General features: G+C 41.5%; 1 protein-coding gene across 2 annotated transcripts in view; it reads left to right on the top strand.

Moving 5' to 3' along the window:
• The window catches only part of SHC4 (SHC adaptor protein 4), a 28,962-nt gene extending 8,220 nt beyond the window's left edge, over positions 1-20,742 (top strand). Inside the window, exons 3-12 of one of the 2 annotated variants that reach the window (XM_063169745.1) lie at positions 5,399-5,462; positions 6,282-6,401; positions 7,442-7,495; positions 9,830-9,881; positions 10,224-10,350; positions 12,385-12,565; positions 13,881-13,941; positions 15,307-15,486; positions 16,934-17,187; positions 17,867-20,742. In XM_063169745.1, coding sequence (XP_063025815.1) covers positions 5,399-5,462; positions 6,282-6,401; positions 7,442-7,495; positions 9,830-9,881; positions 10,224-10,350; positions 12,385-12,565; positions 13,881-13,941; positions 15,307-15,486; positions 16,934-17,187; positions 17,867-18,022 — 1,249 coding nt within the window. In that variant the 3' untranslated portion in view covers positions 18,023-20,742. The remainder of the gene's footprint in view (positions 1-5,398; positions 5,463-6,281; positions 6,402-7,441; positions 7,496-9,829; positions 9,882-10,223; positions 10,351-12,384; positions 12,566-13,880; positions 13,942-15,306; positions 15,487-16,933; positions 17,188-17,866) is intronic. The other variant, XM_063169746.1, reaches the window with a different exon arrangement.
• The last annotated feature ends 566 nt before the right edge of the window (positions 20,743-21,308 follow it).

Raw genomic sequence — 21,308 nt, 5'->3', positions numbered from 1 at the left:
GAGTTTGCATGTTTTGTTTTGTCTTTTCCTAAGTGATGATTTGAATTATTTGATCATTACAATAGGCTATTTGCATTGGAAAATGAATTGTTTCAGGCACAGACGTAATTTCTCTCCCAGCTCTTGCTCAGAGCCTCCCCCTGCAGTGGCAGCACAGAGCAGACGTCCGCAGCCAGCTGGGCACCAGCAGCAGCTGGGCCCTGCACGTGGCTCAGCGCTGCCTGCACGGCTCTCCAAGGCAGGGGGACATGCACTGGTGCTGCTGGGCCTGGGCTGCCATGGCCAGGGTGCAGGGCCAGGACCCTCATGGGTCTCTCTGTCAGCAGTCTGCATCTGCTGCTTCCCCCCTGGTGCAGAAAGTGCCATCTGTCCCTCAATCCAGCAATGTCATCTAAGGAATTTTTATCAGATGTTTGACATCGCTTGACCCCATCTGCACCAAGACCAGCCTCAACTGGAAATGGAGTCACAAGGAAAACATGTTGAAATACAGCTGTTTCCATCTGTACTGCAAGCCTAAGTTTTCAGGCTGCAAATCAGAGAAGGATTAATGTTTCATTCTTAGATACAACTGGGGATGTGGTTAAAACGTGAAATATTTTGTGGTCTTTTGAGAACTTTGCAACTTCTGTTGCAGGTTACTGCCAGTTTCTGGGGGTAGATTGTTAGTACCCCTATGCCTGTGGGGTGGCTGAAATGTCCTGTCAGAAATAGAAAAGCACATTTTTATTTTTACATTTATTCTTGTAAGTCTGGCAGTGCAGGAGTGTTTGAGTTCTCAAAACAATCACCTTCTATCCAGCTCTGAGTGCTGTTTGGTGCTGTGATGTGCTCATGGTCCACCAGGCAGCCTTAGCAGCCACTCAGCTTTTTGGGGGGTGGGTGGCTGCAGGTTATCTTCACCTTGCCTTAGGCATGTTCCTCTCATCTGCTTTTCTGGCATAGTTCATACTGAGGATGCCAGGAGTGTGGTTGAGGCTTCCTGTACCTGCCCAGCTCTTCCTTCCTGCTGGAGAGAGATTTTCAGATGCTGTTTTGCTTCCTCAAGTTTGTATCCAAAAATTCATGGAGAAAGGAAAGCAACGTGAAGGGATTAGTGTTACATTTATACCTGTTGGCTCCCAGACTTAACAGCTGAAAGAAACTGAAAAACATGAGTCCTTCAATGCCTATAGACTTCACTTGAAAGTTGTCCTGTTTGTTTTATATTCAAAACCAGCAGTTGTTGACATGTACAACTGGTACAAGCACACACTCACCCAGTTCCTGCATGTGTGTATGAAGAGGTGCCTGAGATACCAATATACCTCCCTCAGGCAGGTCCTTTACAGACCAAGAAGAGCCATGTAATACACCCAGCCCAGGGCACTGTGTTCTTCGCAGCTCAGCCAGAGGGCGAGGTTATCTCCTGTTTGCAAGAGGTGTGTGTGCTGCTGTGCTAACAGAGCAGAGCTTTGGCTGGTTTGTCAGGGAAATAATGAATATGAATTACTGCGTGACAAGAGCTTGCCAACTTAAATTTGGGCTAGATAGTAAGGTTTTGTTAAGCAGAACTGTGTCAAAACTTAACAATGGAAATATTTCCATCACCTAAAAAAAAAAAGCCACTGCTGACCTTAAGGGGCTCTTTTGTGCATGAGAAATTCAAAACTTCAACTGTTTGCAAACCGAATGCTGAAGTGCTGAGCTCACACATGCAGACTTTAAAGTCCGATCGATGACAAGCTGACTGGAGCAAAGATAACATTGATTATTCCCCTATTGTTCTCTCGGGGGAGGAAGTTTATAGACACATGCACAATGCACCAACCAAGGAGCTGCTGGAAATTACCCCATTTTAACCATGCCTGTTATTTGAATTGGGGTAAAAAATATTTTTACTTGGATGGCATTTCACTAAACAAAGAGGCATCTTCTGTTTTAAAGTGATGTAGAAAGGGTCTCTAGTTATGTCTGCAGCCTGCCTTCATTTATGTGTATGTGCATGCTTTTTAGATACCTCATGGTATCTAAAATTGAAGATATTATTTACATTTGGAAAGATGAACAAACTCATGTTTGCCAAAGTGCAGTGAGGAATCCAAAGGAGAACATGGAGAATTTACTGTCTGCTTCTTGCTGGATTTACATTTTCAGTTGCTTGGCAGGCACATGGTCAGGGAAGGCAGACAGTGTCCTCTCTGGTGCTGTGAATGACCATGGGATGCAGAGGTGCTGTGTGGCCAAATGACCCCAGCACAGCAGGAGAAGGGTGGGCACTGAGGTGCTTCTACCCTCCATGGCTGTGGGGTGGGGAGGTTGGCACAGGAGATTCCACTGCGAGTTTTCCACCTCTCTGCTGTTGCCTGCCCATGACCCCACTTGTTCTTAGGGACATTCCTCCCATTTTGCAGAAGTCTGTGATCTCAAACTCCATATAGGTTACAAAGTAACACCAAAAAATAATAATAAATGTGACAGGTTCTTCTGCTAGAGGATCTTTGTATCTTTTGGTTTTTTGTTTTTTTTTTTTTTTTTTTTGCAATGGTTAGCCTGTGCTTGCTGCTCTGGATACAAGATGTGTTTGGGTTGTCACCCATGTGCTGTGGCAGGTCCTGCCTTTGCTGGACCCTATTGTGTGCTTCTCTTGTCCAGCCATTCAGCTCTTTTCCTCTTACACATTTCTGTTAAATCAAGCTGATTATTAGTCATCAAATTTGGGCATTTCTGGGAAAAGAGGTTCTGTATCTTGGACTAGGGCATTAACTTATATACTCGAAAATGATCAGGCAGTGAGGGGTGAAGGGTGTCTGAAATGTGCAGCCAGGGAGGGCTGCTGGAAGAAGGCTGGCTTTGTTTGGAAGATTAATTTCAACTTTGTTGAGCCACATAATCCCTTTCTGTTACATGGTGTAGGCAGGGCCTTAGATGCTTAAAAGCAAATCCTCAACAGCATGCTTGCTTGCTTACATCAGCCCATCCTTCGTCCTTTATTCTGGTTTTGGGGGAACAATGAACAAAGCGGCTCAGTGTTGCTGCCCACAGGCATCTCCTCACGGGCAGCTCTGTGGGCTGCAGGAGCTGGGTCTGCCACAGGTTTCACTGCAGGCTGTAGACACAGAGGAAACCTGTGCACTGTACTTCTGAATGGGCCTGAAAAAAACCCCAAAAAGCTGGTTTAAAGGCTTATGAATGCCAAAAATGGGTCACTCATTTCTGTTTATCGTGAGTGCATCCAGAGTTTCTTTTCTTCCTAGTGTGTGGAGCAGTTTCTAGTTTGTGGTAATAACTTAATGACTGCATCTAGGAAGTGTTCAGTTGTAGCAGCAGGTGTTACCAAACTCCTGCTTTTCACACCTTTCAAATAATATTTGTAAAGTTTTGTTTAGATGACATTTGTAAAGTGTTTAGATCACTTAGAAAATCACCCAGAGGCATGCAGCAAGAAATGTCTGTACAACTATTTCCCCTACCAAAGAGAGGTAATAGAAACTATTAAATGCTTTGCTACTTTTTGGTTCCTTTTTATTGGACACTTGCTTCAGAGCATGGTGAAGTGGGCAGCCACCAGACTGGCTGGTACAAGAAAAGGCTCTGACTAGCAACTCTGCCTGCAACTCCTGATTCCACATGGGCTGCCTGACATGTGCAATAACTCACTTTTCACCAAAAGAGACAACTTCCCTGTTTTTCCAATTTGTTCTGTATCTGGTTTTCTTTCTAGGTAAGGCTAGACTTTAAGGCTCCAAGTAGCCTTAATGTCTTGGCTCTGATTTTAATTTCCTTTAATATTGAATGAGAAGATGAGTTCTCATTTTCCAAGCTGATTATTGGAATCTGCAGGATCATCCTGCAGGATGCTTTCCTCTTTTTTTTTTTTTTTTTAATTTGGTCATGTTTGGCCTTCCTCTTGGTAACAGCAGGAGCTAACCAATAAGGGTATCAGAAATTTTCTTAAAAAACATATTTTCAGTTGTGCAGGGGGAAGTACTTTGCTTTTAAATGCTAAGAAGGGTCAGTGTTTAAAAGGCTGGGTTTCTGATCTTGTGTTGCCCACAATGAGGCCCCTTTTCTTCCCTGACGTTTTCACTCAGAAAATATTAATTATATGTTGCTGTGGGTGAAATCTCCTTTCATGTGACAGCATCCAGATTGAATCAGAGTGTTCCCTCAGTGTGTATCACTGATCCTCAGTGCTCCAGCACACAGCCCACTGGTGTGGCAGCCCTGGGGCCTGAGCAGGGGCAGCACTGACTCTGGGTTCACCCATGCTGGGCTAGCTTTGCTTCCCCTCTCATGGCAGGGTCCTGGGGGGGACCACACTCCTCCTCACTGGGCATCTCTGCTTCATGGGACATACCTGGCTGGAGCTTCTTGTCATTGTGTGCTTTCCTGATAATTTTCAGCCCTTCTGGACTAAATATTTCTCAGGAGGTGAAGGCCAGTGGTGTTTTCCTCCCACACACACGCTGGGATCTGGAAACAGACAAGCTTTCCCAACCAGCTCGTTTCCTAATTAGCTCTTTGGATAATAATTCAATAATACAAACAAACAATTAAACAAACTCCCTTCCCCTTTAGAACCAAACACAATCCCATCCTGGGAAGGTAAATCTGAATTTAGCCTCAAGAGAAAGGCTGAGGCTTGGAGTGCCCAATATGGGAGCCTAAGCCTGAGAAGACCCAGCCCCTGTGGGACAGGGCCAGGGCAGCTGGAGATGCTGGGGCTGGGTGGGAAATTCCTACCAGAGATGGAAAGATATGGATAGCTCTGAAAAGGAACTGGAGAAAGTGATTATACATCCCCACTGCTGTTGGGGTTATTGTGTTTTTCGGTTTCGATTCTGGGTTTCTGGTTTTTTTTGGGGGGGGAGGTGTTGTTTTGGGATTTTTTTATTTTTTTTTTTAAATTGGAAAAGAAATCCCAAACCCCAGAAAGTCAATCAGAGAACCCAGCTGGGCTCACTCAGCTTGCACCTGCTGTGCTAAATAGGAAGGATTAAGTAGGGAGGAGCCCCTCCTGCCATGCAAGGGGCCTATAAACCATTTTCCAAAAAAGGTTTTGAAGGTATTAAGTTGCTTGTCTTCTGGTTAGTTATGTTTGAGGGTTTTTTAATTAAAACATTTTCATAAGGTGAAATGGATGGGTTTGATGAAGAAAAAGAATCCAAACCAGGCTGCTGAATCACTGTATTTTGTTCAATAGCTCTTTTGGTTGTTTTTTTGGTTTTTTTTTTTTGGGTTTTTTTTTTTTTAACAGTGGGAGGAAAGAAGAAAGAAAAACAACTGTGAAAGACCTTCCAGAAGATTTAAGGGTTTATAAGTGGGCCGATAACAATAAATTGCAGAGTTGCTGGCTCTGTTACAGATGGTGCATGTGAAATGATCCAACAGTTTGTGCTGTGTTTTTTATTTGCAGGGAAGCAATAAGCCGACTGTGCGAAGCTGTGGCGGGTACAAATGGAGCTATAAAAAAGCGGAAGGTAAATCCTGTTTTAGCTCAGCAATTATTTTTCTATATCTGCTTTTGATAAGCTGGATACATGATTCTCTAACAGGCTTCAGTCCATGCTGGAATTAGTGCATTTTAATCCATCTGAACTCAGCCTGGATAACATGGAAGTGCTGGTAGCAGGATGTTTAGCCTGTTTGGTTTGGGGCTGAGGCTCTGCCTACTTTATTTTTCTCAGGATTAATGCTTTGCCCAGAGTTCCTGCTTCTACCAGCCCTTGCAGTGCAAGAGGGAGCTAATTCACTGGGATGCTATCTGCTACTTATTTATATATATATAAAAAATTTAAACACATTAAACTAAAATGGCAGTGTTTAATGGATTTTATAAAGTAACTGGGATGCAGTGAGGGGCAACATCAGTGGTTGCTGTTGGGTTGTGTCCAGCAGAACTTACAGATTTCCTTCTGTAACTGTGGAGCTCAAGAGGAATGAACTTGCTTCTGAAAGAGGAATACATGAGAGAATTTCTTGCTTTACCCAGAAACACTTCATCCTCCAGAAACAAAGAAGAGTTCAGAAAGAAAACTGCACATTCTGAATTACTGAGCCAGCTATAACATTTAGCTCACTGGAGTTTTTTTTCCCCATTATTGACATAAAACCCATTCCTACCAGTATTGCATTCAGAGCTGATGTTTGTTAGAAGATCTATTTGCATTTGATCAAGCCATTATCCTTGCTCCATTGAAAGTTTCAATAAGATACCATAAAACCTCCTTGACTTTCATATGTTTCTGCCCCTCACAGACTGGGCTGACAGCCTCTTTCTTTTCTTTCTTTGTTCAAAGCCTCCAGTGAAGTTTCTGTCTTCTGTACTTGGCAAAAGTAACCTTCAGTTTTCTGGCATGAATATAAAGCTGACCATTTCAACAAGCAGCCTCACTTTGATTAATGCTGACACACAGCAGGTAGGATCCATGTACTCAGGGTCCTTTTCTCCATGCTACAGTTTTGTCCTAATTTGTGGCTTCTGAGGGAAGGAAGTGTCCTGCAAAGGGAATGCAGCACCCTTTAGCAGACCTGGGCAGGCCTGGTGAAGCTGAAGTACCTGATGCCTCTGAATTTAAAAATGAAAGCACACAGGTCATTTTTGTTCATGATGGTGTGTTCCATGGGGAGGGATCCTTGAGCATTTACTTGGCAAAATGTTTCTCTGGATGTGTTTGCCTGTCAAGTGCCAATAAACAAGTCCTGACTGTAGTTTCTCACAAGTCATAGGAGGAAAAAATAATTGATCTAGGTATTAAGTCAGAGCTTGGCTTTGGTATCATTCAAAGCTATATTACAGCTGGATAATACACGTGTACAATCAATTATACTGTGGAACGTCTCTATGCTCTATTGAGGTGTGTTCCTGAGAGCCTGGGTTTGCTTGGAACTGGGCTGTGCTCCCTTCCTTCTTGGCAGATATGATAAGGATCTTTGTCCTGCCCACCTAATTCCTCCCTCAGCTGTTGGTATTGCTCCCTGGGTGATCTCACCCCAGGCCAGCAGCAGGTTTTGCTCCAAGCTGGAGCAGGGGAACATCAGGGAGGTCATTTTGGCTCACTGGCTCTGAGGAATGCTGCACTGAGCTGGTGCCATGCTGAGCATCAAGGAGCTCTTAGGGGCTGTCTGTAGTGCAGAGGTCTCCTGTCCATTGCACATCCTGGGAAGGGATTAGGACATGAGGTTTTCCTTCCTTTTGGGTACAATTAGAAGCTGGTGGTTGAATTCATTCTGAAGACCCTTTAAGGAAGATTACTCAGGGATCTAGACATTGGTAAACATGAATGGGTAATCTCAAAAATATTCCTTTTTTTATCTCTTTCCTTCCTAAATGATACATACATAAATTAATAAATAGGCTTGTTATGAATTTACTTGCTTGTTCTATAGAGACATATGTTCTGATGTCTTCTAATGTGTGGCCCAAGAGCATGTTTAATTAGCCTGTTATGCCTTTCAGATTATTGCCAACCATCACATGCAGTCCATCTCATTTGCTTCTGGAGGTGACCCAGTAAGTATTGATTTATAAAATATATTTCTGCAGGTATAATGAACTCGTGTCATAATTGTTACCTGCAAATACTTTGCTTCATCCTTTCCTTCCACAAGCACTAACAGAGTACACTGCATTTCTGGATCATGAGCAGTAGTACAAGAAAACTGGGGGCTGACATTGAAAAGGAAATGTGGAATAGTGACTCAGTGCCTATTTAATAGATACACAGTTAACTTTCCTGTCGCCCATCAGTGAGTGTCAGTCCATTCAAAAGCCCTCTGACTTGGGGATCTAAAAATAAGAATGTGAACATAGAAATTGATCAGTTCAGTGGTCCCTGTGATCCAATACCTGTCATAAAAGCTGTCAGCACTGGCACCACTAAATTTTTAGATTAATTTTAACTCAAGCCAACAGCTCCTATAAGACAGATGTGGCATAACCACCTTCTTACTGCAGACAGGGTTGTTCTTCCTAGTGTCACTGCCATGCAGTCATGGATGTTTTCAAGTCAGAGGGTTTTTATTCTATTCCAGACTCTTTACTGTAATTATTGTAAGCAAGAAATGCATCTATCTGTAATAAGTAATTCCTAAGGCTTGTTTACCTTTTTTAGTGTTTTTTATATTATTATCCTGCACTGGTCTTGCACAGTGACTTCAGATTTCAGAGGCTACACAGGGCTGGGTTTGGTCAGTGCTTAATGGCAGGGCCAGCAAGAGATGTGTGTGCACAGATGTGCTGCAGGAAATGGGCTTGGTGGAGCAGCTGCTGACACTTCTCACTGGGAGGATAATGCAAAACAGAGGTCTTGCTCATCAGTGGTAACTATAAATCTAGTGGCCCTTCACATAAGGGGCAATTTTGTTGTCTTGTTCAGGTAATTTTTCCAAAATTCCGCTTACATTTAAAATGGGAGATAGTTTCCACAGGACCTGTCTTTCCACCTGCCCCACATTCAGGGTCTAATTGAAGTTCAGTGTTTTTCTGGGCTGTGAAGGAGTAGCACTATTCTGTCTGATAATTGAGCCTATTCTGGCTTTATTTTGAAGCAAAATCATCCAGGCATCTACATAAACATTAAAAAGACATAAAAAATAGCAGGTGCTGCTCCAGTTACTTTACTTTCTAGTCACTCCCTAGATCTGATTTATTTTAAAATCTCTATCCTGAAATATTTATGAACTTTAAGAAAAACTTGAAAGGAAAAGGAAGGAAATTGAGTTCACTAGACACATAAGAAATATTTAGCTTGCTTTGCTTTAGTGATATTAACTTTAGAGATGAAAAAAAAAATCTAGGACAAGTTCTGCTGGCCCTAAGACCTGCCTCTTGTGTCATTCATTGTGAATTATTAAATGATTGTTTTTGTGCATATTGCAAATGGGGCCTTGTTTCCTGCCAGCTGATTGCCTCTTCCCCCAAGAGAACCATGCCTTTAAGCTGTGAATTGCATTTTCCCTGTCCCACCTTAAAGATCCAAAATAACAAAATGCATCTTCAATAATTAAAAGAATGTTATTCATTACCTCGCCAATTTGACTATAACACTGAATTATCAAGCCACTCTTTGCTTTTGTGGTATCATTAGAAATGTTAATTTTTCTCTTCCAGTTCCCTTTTCAATTTGACTAGAAAAAGAGGATTATTTCAGTGCTGGCTAGAAAGAGAATCAGAAACAGAAAACTGATTATACTGAGGTTGTCTGATCTCAGCAGCAGCTTTGAGATCCAGGGTAATTTAACCTGATTGTAGCCAGACTAAAATTGGGCAGGAGCAATTGAGATCAGATACCCATTTTATTCTGCGTAATTTTAAAGCTTAACTTTTCTCTAAGATGCCTTCAAAACTCAATCTTATTGCTACAAATTGGGAACATTGGAAATTTGTCCTTTGCAGTATGCTAGCACTATTTTATCTTACAGTGAGTCTGGTAAGGTCCCAGCCAAAAGCAGCAGTCGCACAGCCCTGATGTGTTACATGGGAAGGGCTGTGAGCTCCATGGGGGCAGTGGAAGGGGCAGCAGTGATGAGGCACCAGTTGTGTTTCTACTCCTGATGCAGAGCTGGAATTGAATACACAGTTTATCGAAGACCCAAAGAATGACAAATGGTCTAGTCCATTTTTTAGAGGAAAAAGAATATGGGACAATTACTGTGTTGATAGCCACCAGTGTGTCATTGATATTTTCCTTGGCTCACTTTGCTAGTACCTCTGGTTGTTCTTCCCTGAAATAAGCATGCATTTTAAAGCTAAAAATGTACCTGTCTATATGCAATTGCTGTGCTGTGGTGGTAGAGTTGTTCATAATTACAATGTTCAAGACATTTGTTGTCTTCTTGCCTGCAGGATACAACAGACTACGTGGCATATGTAGCAAAAGACCCTGTTAATCAGAGAGGTATTGAAACACGTTTCCAATTGTTATGTGTTTATATGATTGCTTTATTTGTATGTAACAAGGAATTGTTTGAGTTTTAAAATAAGGAAGTTACTGAACTCAGCTGAATACTCTGTACAATTTCTGGCTTTTCTGTGTGTATAGGGGTAATAATACGCAGGCTGAGGCTTTAAGTGTCATGTTCTTTGTGCAGTGAAGTGAGAACCTGCAGGTCAGACTGGAGCTGTACTAGCTGCTGGCTCCATGAAGGGGCAACAGCCTTTCTATAAGCAATATAGCTTGAGTCTTTACTTTCTGGTATAAACTGCATTTACTGAATTAAAGTAAGGTGTCTCTTTTCAGCATGCCACATCCTGGAATGTCCCAATGGGATGGCACAGGAGGTGATCAACACCATAGGGCAGGCCTTTGAGCTCCGGTTCAGACAGTACCTGAAGAACCCATCTAGCCTGGTTACATCTAATGAAAGGTCAGCACATTCTCAGTCACTTAACTGGCAGTTTCCTTCTCTTTGGTACTTTTCAGGAAAACAATACACTACAAAGAGTGATCCATAAGTAGGATGCTTTGAATATGCTTTCTGGACATAGGATAAATCGAATGTATGCCTGCCTGTACGTGCAGTGTATAAGATACCAAAATTAGCTTATTCCAGTGAACTCCATTGATTTTTGTGACATTTGTACAGGTGCAGAACACAGAATTAAGCTGTATTGTTCCTTAGATAAAGCAGCCTTATTTTAAGTCATGCAAGTTGAACAAATGTTCAAATTACTCTGCCCAAGTAAGTTCAGCTCTATAAATAGCAGACACACACACACACACACACAGAAACTGAGCTCAGTCCTGACCTGTGCCAAGTTTAAGCTTGCTGCAGCTGTGGAAAGTGTGTGGTGGGGGAAAAAGCCATTTCAATTCACCTTTCTGCTTCTGCTCATGTTCTGGCAGCAGCCTCAGTTTTCACCTGGCATGACTTACATCAGCCTCATGAACTGAGATAAACGCAGCCACCACCTGGCATGTTAGTGTGAAGCCCTGTCCTCTGCACATTGCCTGAAATACAGGGCCTAGATTAGTTTCTGGACCACAATTCCCCATTTCAATTACCCTTCTTCCATTGCACTGGGGACACAATTCTTGCTCTAATTTATGGCTCTCCTCACAGATTAGACATGCCTATTTTTCTCAGGCTTCTTTTTACTGTAACACCAAATTTGATTGTCTGCTGCTTCCCATGAATAGGTAAAGCTGTGCCACTGCTTACCTGCACCCTGAGCACAGGAGTCCTGAGCAGGCTGTTCACTGGAACAGGGCCTAATGCATCACAGCAGAGCTGGTTTTATTGCACAAATGCAACTCCAGTTTATATTTATTTCAATGTATATGATGGTTCTTGCCATTCCACTGCTAAAACTGGTCTGTTTTTCCTGGGGAAAATAACCAGAGGAAAAGCCTTTTATTCCTAAGAAATCCTGCTAGGTTATGTCACAAGCAGCATAGGAGCAGGGAGGAATGGAAGAGGGTAATTAGATTTCCTCCTTGAGCATAACCCACAGGCAGCCTCCGAGAATGGTCCTCAGGCAGAGGAGTCGGATATTGCTGTGTGAATGAGTCACTCCCTTCCAAACTACTATGAATCACATAATCAAATACTTGCACTGCATATCACATAATCAACTACTTGAACTTTATCTCTTTCCTGCTCATGGCCTTTTATCCAATTATACTCTTGTTAATCAGAGAAGTAAGATTTGAGATGAGTTTTTTTTTATTTTGGGACCGGAGACAGTACAGGAAGCACCTAGTTGTTTTGCAGTGTATCAGCTGTACATTTAAACTATCATTCTGGTTTAGCTCAAAAAAAACATTGTGTGCTCTCCTTCATGTCATTCAGTGTTCCTTCAAGCTGAGCCAGAATATTGACTGTGGTTATTAAAATCAGAGTAAATGCCTCTGAGGACAGCTACTTTTTTATTTATTTAGTTTTTTTTTTTTTTTTTTTTTTTTTGGTAGTAATATTTGATTTTCTAACACAGTTGCAGGCTTGTCTGACTAAATGCCATGAGGTTTTCATTTTTCTCTTGAAGTCTGGCTGCCCCCCAGCAATCTCTAGATTTATAGACTTCAGTCAAGAAGCCATAAGAATTAGTTTTATGGTCAGCATTTTGGATACCTTAATGAACAATGCATTGAAATTCTTCAAGTTTCAGTGGATTCCTCTTACCTTTTCTTTGACTTGAAAATATATCTGGGCTGCCTGGTGCTAATGAAATGACTGTACCACCCTTTACCCCAAACTGTCATGACTGTTTTTAATTCAGGAAGAAGTAACTGGAAAAATAAACAGCTCTGAAAGTTCCGGCCCAAAGCCCTTTACAGCCTCCATATGGCGGATCTGTGCATTGTGTGTTGTGCAGACACTGGGGATGTTTGCTTGCACTAGAAAGCAACTGATTACATCAGAAGCTTCATTTTTTTCTCCCCCTCCCCATATTTTTTTCAGTGAGGCAGCAAATGCTAATGGATCAGCTGGGAATTCACAGGAGAGGGAGGACCATCATGAATATTACAACGAAATTCCAGGGAAGGAGCCTCCCGCTGGCGGAGTGTTGGACATGCGAATGAAAGTGCAGACAGACCCAAGGGCTAAGTGTCCTGTCCAGTGCAAAAAGCAGTATTGCTCAGTAAGTACAGCATCTGCTGGGATAAATACTCACTGCCTATTATGGGAATGAATAATAAAATGTTTCTGTGGTGTTAAAGCATGGCATTAACATCAGAACCAGGTCCTGATTATCCTGGGAAAAGTTTTTTTAGGCTAGATTTAATGATGCTTAGTACATAATTGAATCCCAAAGCACTTTCTGAATATTAACTGGTTTGTCCTTAGAGTACTTTCAGGAGACCAAGTAATATTCCCTTGTTCACTCATTAGCTCCGAGAAGAAAATAGATACCAATTTAAATGGCTTGTTGGAGAGAACATCTGCAAAATCTGGGACCTCCTGGCTCCCTATTCTGTGATCTAATAAATATTTCATCCTGTCCATTATGCTCTACAACTTACACATACAACATTGACTGATTGCAATATATATACAATATTCATTACTCTTGGATTGTTTCAAGAAGCTCTGTTAAATCAGCAAAAGAGATCTGTGGCTCTTGTCTGGCATAGTGGGAAATAAAAACCAATCAGGGAGTAAAACAAGCCAAGTTCAGATGGCTGCACAGATTTCAGAGTCTGCTGTGTGAGGCCTTGGGAGCACCATCCTTTCCCCACACAGGAAAGAAGGCACCACCACTTTGCTCAGAGGGAGCACACTCAGATGTGCCTGCTGGAATCCAGCTGGTTCTGTCTAAAAGCTTGCTGCTCCCAGGTGTTATTTGTGTTTGGTAGCAACTGCTCCTGGGCTGCTGTGTGTTCCTGTGCTACTGCACCATCTATTTTTGCTGACATGAACCATACTCTGCAAATCAGGTCCCCACCTCCCCAGCAGTTCTCTAAATCAAAAAATGTTTTACTATATCCAGAATTTGCACCTGATGCTCACCAGTACTGTTGCAAGGAGTTACACTGCATGTTAATGAAAATGCCTTTTTCCTGTGGGCTGTTACTTTTTTGTTTCCCTTTCTCTTTCAGTGCTGCTCAGACATTTTAGTAACCATTTCTCTTTCAAACCATGATACCTGTAGTTGATTTTATGATGAGGGACCTCTACTAGAAAATCTGAGCTTTCTTACCTAGGAGTTATACTGTATATATAGTAAACATTAGATACATAACTGGGCAGTTACGAGACTCACACTGGAGTCCAGACGTGACATCTAAAGAAAGAAGAGTATCAGTGTCAAATATTATTTGAGGAGATGGGAATTTTTTGGTGAAGAACATGTTTCATTACCTGTAAATCTAGTAACTAATGCATGGGCATTTTGAAGTTACCTGGGTTTTCCTAGGGGACTACTTTACATGACTGATTTTAAAATTTTTCTACAGACAGGCAGCCCAACCTTCATCAATATATATGAAAATTGTCCAGAAGAAAACAAAACTGTGGGTACGTACTCTCTTTTCCTTCTCATGCATATGCAGAATTAACCAGGGCAGGCTGCCTGGAAGAGCTGTCCCTTGGCTTTCAATACAATGGTGAAAAGTGTTCTACTTAGAGGGTCATTTTTAGTTCCCTAGATGCAGGGCAGACAAAAAAGCCTTACAGCTTTTCTAAAGGCCACTTATCTATCTTCATGTCTGCTGGCAGACTTACTCATTTTACTTCTCATGAAACTGTACAGTAGCTCTTTGTTTTTTTTTATTCTTTTTCATACTCTTTGTTGTTCCTTTGTTGTTTCCTTTCTTCATACCATTTGAAAAACGAAGATACTTCATTACTTATCAGTCTCTGAGTATATCCCCTTCTCCTACAAATGCTCAATGAGATCCAAAGAATCAGCATTGGGATTTTCCAACAGAGTCTGGCCCCTTGGTTCCAGCATCCCTGGCTTCGGTATGGCTGTGCCCTTCCCCTGCCTTAGGCAGCTTTGTGCCCAGGGTCAATTTGCCTTTAGCAAAGTCTGCTGTCAGGGACCCCAGGAGATCATCAGCCCCCATCCCTTTCTGGACTTTGCCACAGCTGATGCCCTGAGCACATTTGCTCAGCTCCTCTCTTTCACTGCACAATGGGGTCCTTTCTGAATTCCCACCTGCACGGCTCTGAAGTGATCCATTACACTGTCTATAGGGGATACTTCAGTTTCTTGTGTTATTTCCAATTCAAGGAAAGGAGAATCAAATGGTTTCTACAAAGAGAGGGAGAACAAATAAAAGAATGAATGAATAGATCTATGAATAAAACGTTTGTTGAAGAGCAAAAATATGCCTGCTATTTGGCTAGCTGAAGTGCTATTATTTTCATACCCTGCAGGGGATATTCTGTTAGCCTGTTCCTAGGCTTGGATCCTAACCTGACAGATGTGGCTTGGGCTCTCCAGGCAGAGCCTCAAAGCACCAATCTCCTCCATCTCTCCCTTCTCCACCAGAATAGCAAGAGAGAATTGCTCAGCTTCCCACAAGCTCTTTTTGTGGTGCAGAGGGGAAGGAAAGGGTTTTGCAACAAATAACATGTATGGTTTGTGTTTTTGTAGAGGCATATGTATTATTTTCTTTCCAGTCAGTGACATTGATTAGAGGAGAACTGGATCAGTGCAGAACATTTCTGAAAACTTCATTCTAATTACTTTTGGACCCGATGCCTTCTAGACATCAGGAAAAATAAGTTCATTTGCATTTTTATTTTCCTTCTGAATTACTTTAGTGGGCTATAAAGAAGAATATCATTCCTATTTCAGCTTTTACAGTTACTTAAAGCTGAGTTTAAAAAAAAAAAAAGAAGGAAAAATCTGTGCATACTATATACTAATTGCAGGTAATTGCGATGAGAGATCACAGAAGACAATAAAAGAGACAATCTCATTGAAACCTGCCTACAAAGCAGATCTCTTTGATGATCCATGTTACATCAACACGCAGTCCCTGCACTCTGCAGCCTGTGCAGCCCGAGGTGCAGCAGCAGCACAGAGCCCTGGGAGCCCTCTGCGCCAGGCCAGTAGGTCCCACTGCGATGCCACACCTGTCTCAGCGTGGGAGGAGGGGGGCTTCTCATTTCTCTGCATGCAGAAAGATTTGGCTTTCCCATAAGAAATATAGAAAAGATGGGGGAAGAAATCTATCCTGGTTGTTCTTTTTCCTTGTTAGATTCAAGAGAAAAGGGATTAAAGAGCAGAAATAGTGATGGTAAACAAGCAGAGTAACCTTTCATCTTCTGTAGTTCATTGATGATGATGAATGAAGTGCCACAGGTATTAAAAAACAAGTCTTTAGGATGACAGGAGCTTGGGACTGCACATTGCCTCAAGGAAGAGTATGCTCAAGGTCTTACCCACTCTAAGGTTCAAATGACCTCAGATGCCTTTGCTTCACAGGCAGTAGCATGCAAGGTTAAAGTGGGATTATTGTGACTGTCTTTTCTTAGTTCTTCCAAAACTGACCATTGAATCTCATCAAATAATTTCTAAATCAAACTGTGTGATCTGTCATATCAACTAAATGTATGTCCAAACTTGATTAATGGACTCAAAGTGGAGGATATCCATTAAATGATTATATAGTTACTACTGATTGTCCTCATTATTGAATATACTTTATTAGCCTTGCCTTTTATGGTTTCCCACTGAGTGTTTTCTCTGTCAGAGTTGGCTCCACACAAGAAAGTGGAAAAAGGACTGGACAATAAAGGAAACACAATAAAGAAATCTTTGACCATTGAGACATTTCCAACTTGGGACTGCATCATGCTCTAAAAGGAGCTCCTGAGGAGCCTTAGGTTGCACAATTCCATTGAAGAAGTGGTATCCTCATATTTTCCTTAGAAGAATCCTGCCTGCCTGTGAATCATTTGCAGTCTGACTGGCTATATCCCAAACCACCCAGTTTTTTTAGTACATTTGGTAATTGTTCGTTTTTTAACAGCAAATGTATCATGCTGTAATCCTTCCCTTCTGGCTACATTGGCTATGTTGTCTTACATTCCTGCACATAGCTGGAGCCACTCAACATGACTCTCCCAATGATCTGTGACAATCTCTTCAGAGCTTGTTAAGGAAGAAGGAAAAACAAGATCTTAAGGGAAAAAAATAAAGCTAAAAAGCCAAAAAAAATCTCGTTTTTACAGGGAAAATTTGACTATTTCATACAAAGAAATATAACCCCAAACCAGTACAGCGTCAGAAAAATTCCTCTTTCTAATCCCTGTTGCCTAGCGACCAAAGGCTTTCCCATCTAAGGTAGGGGAAGAGGTGGTGTGATAATTTTGCCTAATGCACTGGAGGGTCATGAGCATTCATGTGTGCATATTCTTACAGTCTGTAAGATTGGTTTGCTTCAAGGCTGAATTGTTTGAATTTTTTAAAAGCTATTAAAGATATTGGCTAGCATCCTTTTAGGATGAGGTTTTAGGTGAAGTGTCCAATACATTCTCTTTCATTTAATTTTAGAGTTACCGGAACCTGTTCAGCAGAGTGCCACAAGCAACACAGCTGCTCTCTGTGCTCTGCCACAAATAAAGCAACAGCTAAAGAATGAAGATTGTTACCATGGCAAATTGAACAGGAAAGCAGCAGAGAGCCTCTTAGTCAACGACGGGGATTTTCTGGTACGAGAAAGCACAACGTCACCTGGTCAGTATGTCCTCAGTGGACTTCAGGGAGGGCAGGCAAAGCATCTACTCTTGGTGGATCCTGAGGGCAAGGTATGAATATTTCATATAATGAAATTTCAGTGCTGCTCAGATATTTCAATCAAAATGCATGGCTGCATTCCATCAAGTGGAAGTGATTTGATTCCATTCAGGTTAATTTAAATATAGCCAGTGGCTGCAGTAGGTTTGAAAGTTCAAAAACTTAAAAGCACTGAAGTACCATGGAAGTAGCAGTGAGGAATTTAAATACTGTTAGTCCAGGTGCTGATAATTAGTGTATACACTTAACACATCCTGCAAACCGTTAGTGCTAGAAAAAAATTATCCTTAATGATGAATTTCTGGATACAAAAAGGTTTGTTGTCAATTCAATTCTACTTTCTTCTGCTGAGAAGAGCAGCCTTGAGTGACAGTTTTGAGGAGAGAGTAAATCAAAAAAGTAATCCTCAATGGGATTTAGGGAAAAATGTCTCTCTTCTTTGGAGAAAAAGAAAAGGTTATTTCTTTCCCCTGTGCATAATCAGCCCAGTTTGACATACAGTCTTTTCACTTTACCACTACTTTTCTTGTGGGCCAAAGGATAGATCTGAATTGCTGTCTACAGCCTAATGATCCTGCTCAAGTGAGTTCAGTGGCTTAAGTGCCTTTTGATTTTAACGTGTTAGCCTCATGTCCAACCGGTTATAAGCACAATCTAACCTAAAATATATTCTTTTGCTTCTTCCACTAGGTGAGAACCAAAGATCATATATTTGATAGTGTGGGTCATCTTATTCAGTATCACATGGAAAATAATTTGCCAATCATCTCTTCTGGAAGTGAAGTGAGCTTGAAGCAGCCTGTAAGGAAAGAGAGTAATATGGGACACATGCAGTATCACAAATAATCCCTTGGATCTCACAAATCTCAAGACAATTCATACCTGAACTTTCTATTATGAAGACAAGTCAAAATAGTATAGACTGCACTTTCTGCTGCTGTTCCAGAAGAAGCCCTTATGTGTGTGTATGTATGAATATATGTATATGTGTATATCTATGTAGATCTATAGAGATCAACAAGCATAGTTATATAGATACACATAATCTTAATCTTAACAAAATTACACCTTCAGAGTGTGAGATTCATTTGTGAGACGGTATTTTAGACATGCACAAAGGTCACTTTCAAGGTCATACTGAATCAGTAACTATTTAAAAGCACAATTAAAACTCTACATACAAAAGCTCACTTGAAAGAACTGCTGGAACATTAGTATGTGCCTTTTAGCATAGAATTATTGAAACCAATGTTATTTATACTGAATTAGTTTTGGGTGGTTAAACAAACATGTCTATGCTTTTAACTATTTGCCAAAAACAAGTACAATTTGAATATTACTAAAATGTCATCTTCTTTCGATAGACACTAACAATTTCATTTTGCTTGTAACAGCACTTTACTAGCAAGTAACATTTGAAATGAATGGCATTCACAATACAGAAAGGTTGTCCAGTTTCTTAATAATTTTTTGTCACTGTCTGACTACTCAAAGATTTGAGATTATGAACATTTACAAAGTTGAAATTAATATATGTAATATAATTTTGGAATAGAACTTGTTAAGGGACAAGCATGCTAGATCTTAATATTTTTGTCTTGCATATGATTTTACTATTATTATCACTTAATACTGGAAACATCTTTTTAAAGGTAGGCTAAATATATTTTCATTGATTACATAGTTGTTTACAAACTAGAAAAGCTGAACAAAACTAATGATACATTTTGGGAGAAAACTATTTAAAGGATGTTTGAACTTTGCATGTGTCCTTAGTCAGTGTTCTTTCCAAAACAAGATAGTTTTCCCCTCTTCACATAGAGTCCATTTGTTCCTAAACATGGAAAAATCTTTTAAAAGAAATCTATTAATTGTTTTGCCACAATAAATACTCTAAACATGAACAATCCTATATTCAGAGTGAACAGTGATTTATTTGGCTTGCTGTTGAAGAAACAGGGATTTAATAAGTGACTGAAGAAAGGCAGGGGAGATTTGGGGAATGAACTGGTAGTCCAGGTGATGGCCTGAGGGAAATGGTGCATTTGAGACAAGCAATATTCTCTGGCATGAACAGACATAATTCTCTCTGTCTCCCAGCCCACTGGCTCAGTTCCTAAGGCAGACAATTGTTGTGGAGTTCAGCAGTTGCTGGAAATCTTGACCATAAAAAATACATTGTTTGTTTGCCAGTGTTCATGGTAAAGGGAACGCTGTAGTATGAGCTCCTTCCTCTAGAAAGCAAGAGGAGAGGTCTTAGAAAATTATGGAAGATAAGCTTCTGTGGAGGGAAAAATGTAATGTAAAGAGCCACACTTAGAGTCTACTAGAAAACATCTTTATTTTTATCCTCAGCTAATAGCCTAAAAATACGTTTCATTCTTTGATAATAATATTATTAAACTACTCAATTACATATACTGAAGCAGTGGGAAGGTTTAAACATTAGGAGTTCATTTCCTTGCTAATAGTCTGGCATTTTCAATACCCTGAGCCTTCAGGGCTAGCAGCCCAAACTTGGCCAAACTTGCACTCTCCTGTGCAAGGTGCTCACCTGTGAAGGCCTCCAGCAAGAGTTCATTCTGGAGCTTTGTACCACAGCAAGAAACTGTAACTGGGATACCAACCCCCTGCATAATATCCTTTCTATTCTCACATCTTGTCAAACATCAGAATGTGCTTGATATGACTATGGAGCAAGCAATGAAGCAAACCCAGATACTTCTGTGGCATGTCAAGTGGAGAGAAAGACCTGTTCTGATTTTTGTATCAAAGCTGAGTTTTATGACAGGTCATAGAAGGAAAATGTGCAGAACTCCACCTCTGTTTTTGGAACAAATCAAAGTTACTCAGGACTTAATTAATAGCATTTGGAGCTGTGATAGTATGAGATCAAAGTTTCTTGACTTTGCTAGTCAAGATGCTGACTCAGGGACTTTTTTCTCTTTATCAGTTTTCACTTAACCAGTGAATAAGGACAGCCAGAGCCAGTGTGTGATGTACATCACAGTGTAATGTCTCTCTCTCTTTGAATATCACCAATGTAAAACATTTAAAAGACCTGGATCTTTGTTCTGATGCTCCTGCATATTTTTTATGTGTCTGAAGCAGAACTGTGAAGTAAAAAGGAAGGAAAGGAAGATAAGTGGGTGCTAGAGCAATAAAGAAGTATATAAAAATCTTTTGATGTGGGAGAAAGCAGATAATCCAACTAATTACAGATTAAAACCAAACACAACACATCCATGCATTTTTGTAGAATAAACCACATTCATTCTCAGTTTTTGGTTGCTAGCATTTCCATGCCTTCGTTTAAGCTTTTAATTGTCAGACACATTTAAACCCTTTTTGTTCTTGTTTGAATCATTTAATGCCTGTAAAAATTATGAGAATTGGTTAATCTCTGTTTGAATGGTTACTAGAATCCTCTTGGAAAAATGGCTGATTTCGCCTATAATGTCACGTTTACTCGACACAGCCTGTTCGTTCCTTTTCAAACTAATATAAATTTCACTGAAACACACGAAGTGTTTGCTCCCATTAATAAAAATCCTCCAACAAATGACCCAAACGTCTCTGCCCGGGGTCCTTTCCCGCTGTCCGGGCTGAGGGCGAGGCACCAGGTGGGGCTGTTACAAACGGAACCAAGCCTCGGTCAGAATTGCTTCCTGCGACTCTGCGCAATAAATCTGCTCCTTCTGAGGAGGTTTTTATTTTTTAAAGAGAACGAACTCTGGAAGCAGAGCGGGTTCCCGAGCAGCCAAGCGAAGGCTGCCTGGGGCAGGGGCTCGGGCAGGAGCGGTGACCCCGCTCCCCTCAGCGCCATCGTGACACCGCCGTGAGGCGCGGCTCGCGGGCTCGTGACGTCACCCCGCGGCCGCGCGTTGCCTGGCGACCGCCACTTCCCGCTGCGAGATGGCGCCGGCTGGCCGCCCACGAAACCCCGCCCCTCCACAAAACTCACACTGTCATTGGTTTCCTGCTTGGCCAATCAGCTCGCCAGGCGCGTTCCCGCGACCATGCGCGCCTGCTTTCAAACAATCAGCGGGGGCGGGCCTGCCCTCCCGCGCGGCCGGGCGGGCTCTGGCTGCGGTTGGTGCCTGGGGCTGTCATTCAGCGCGGCTCGGGGCGG

The sequence above is a fragment of the Melospiza melodia genome, chromosome 15 (genome assembly GCF_035770615.1).
Source record: "Melospiza melodia melodia isolate bMelMel2 chromosome 15, bMelMel2.pri, whole genome shotgun sequence".
NCBI lineage: Eukaryota > Metazoa > Chordata > Aves > Passeriformes > Passerellidae > Melospiza > Melospiza melodia.
Note: the sequence above shows the minus strand (reverse complement) of the source record. Positions and strands in the feature narration are given on the sequence as shown.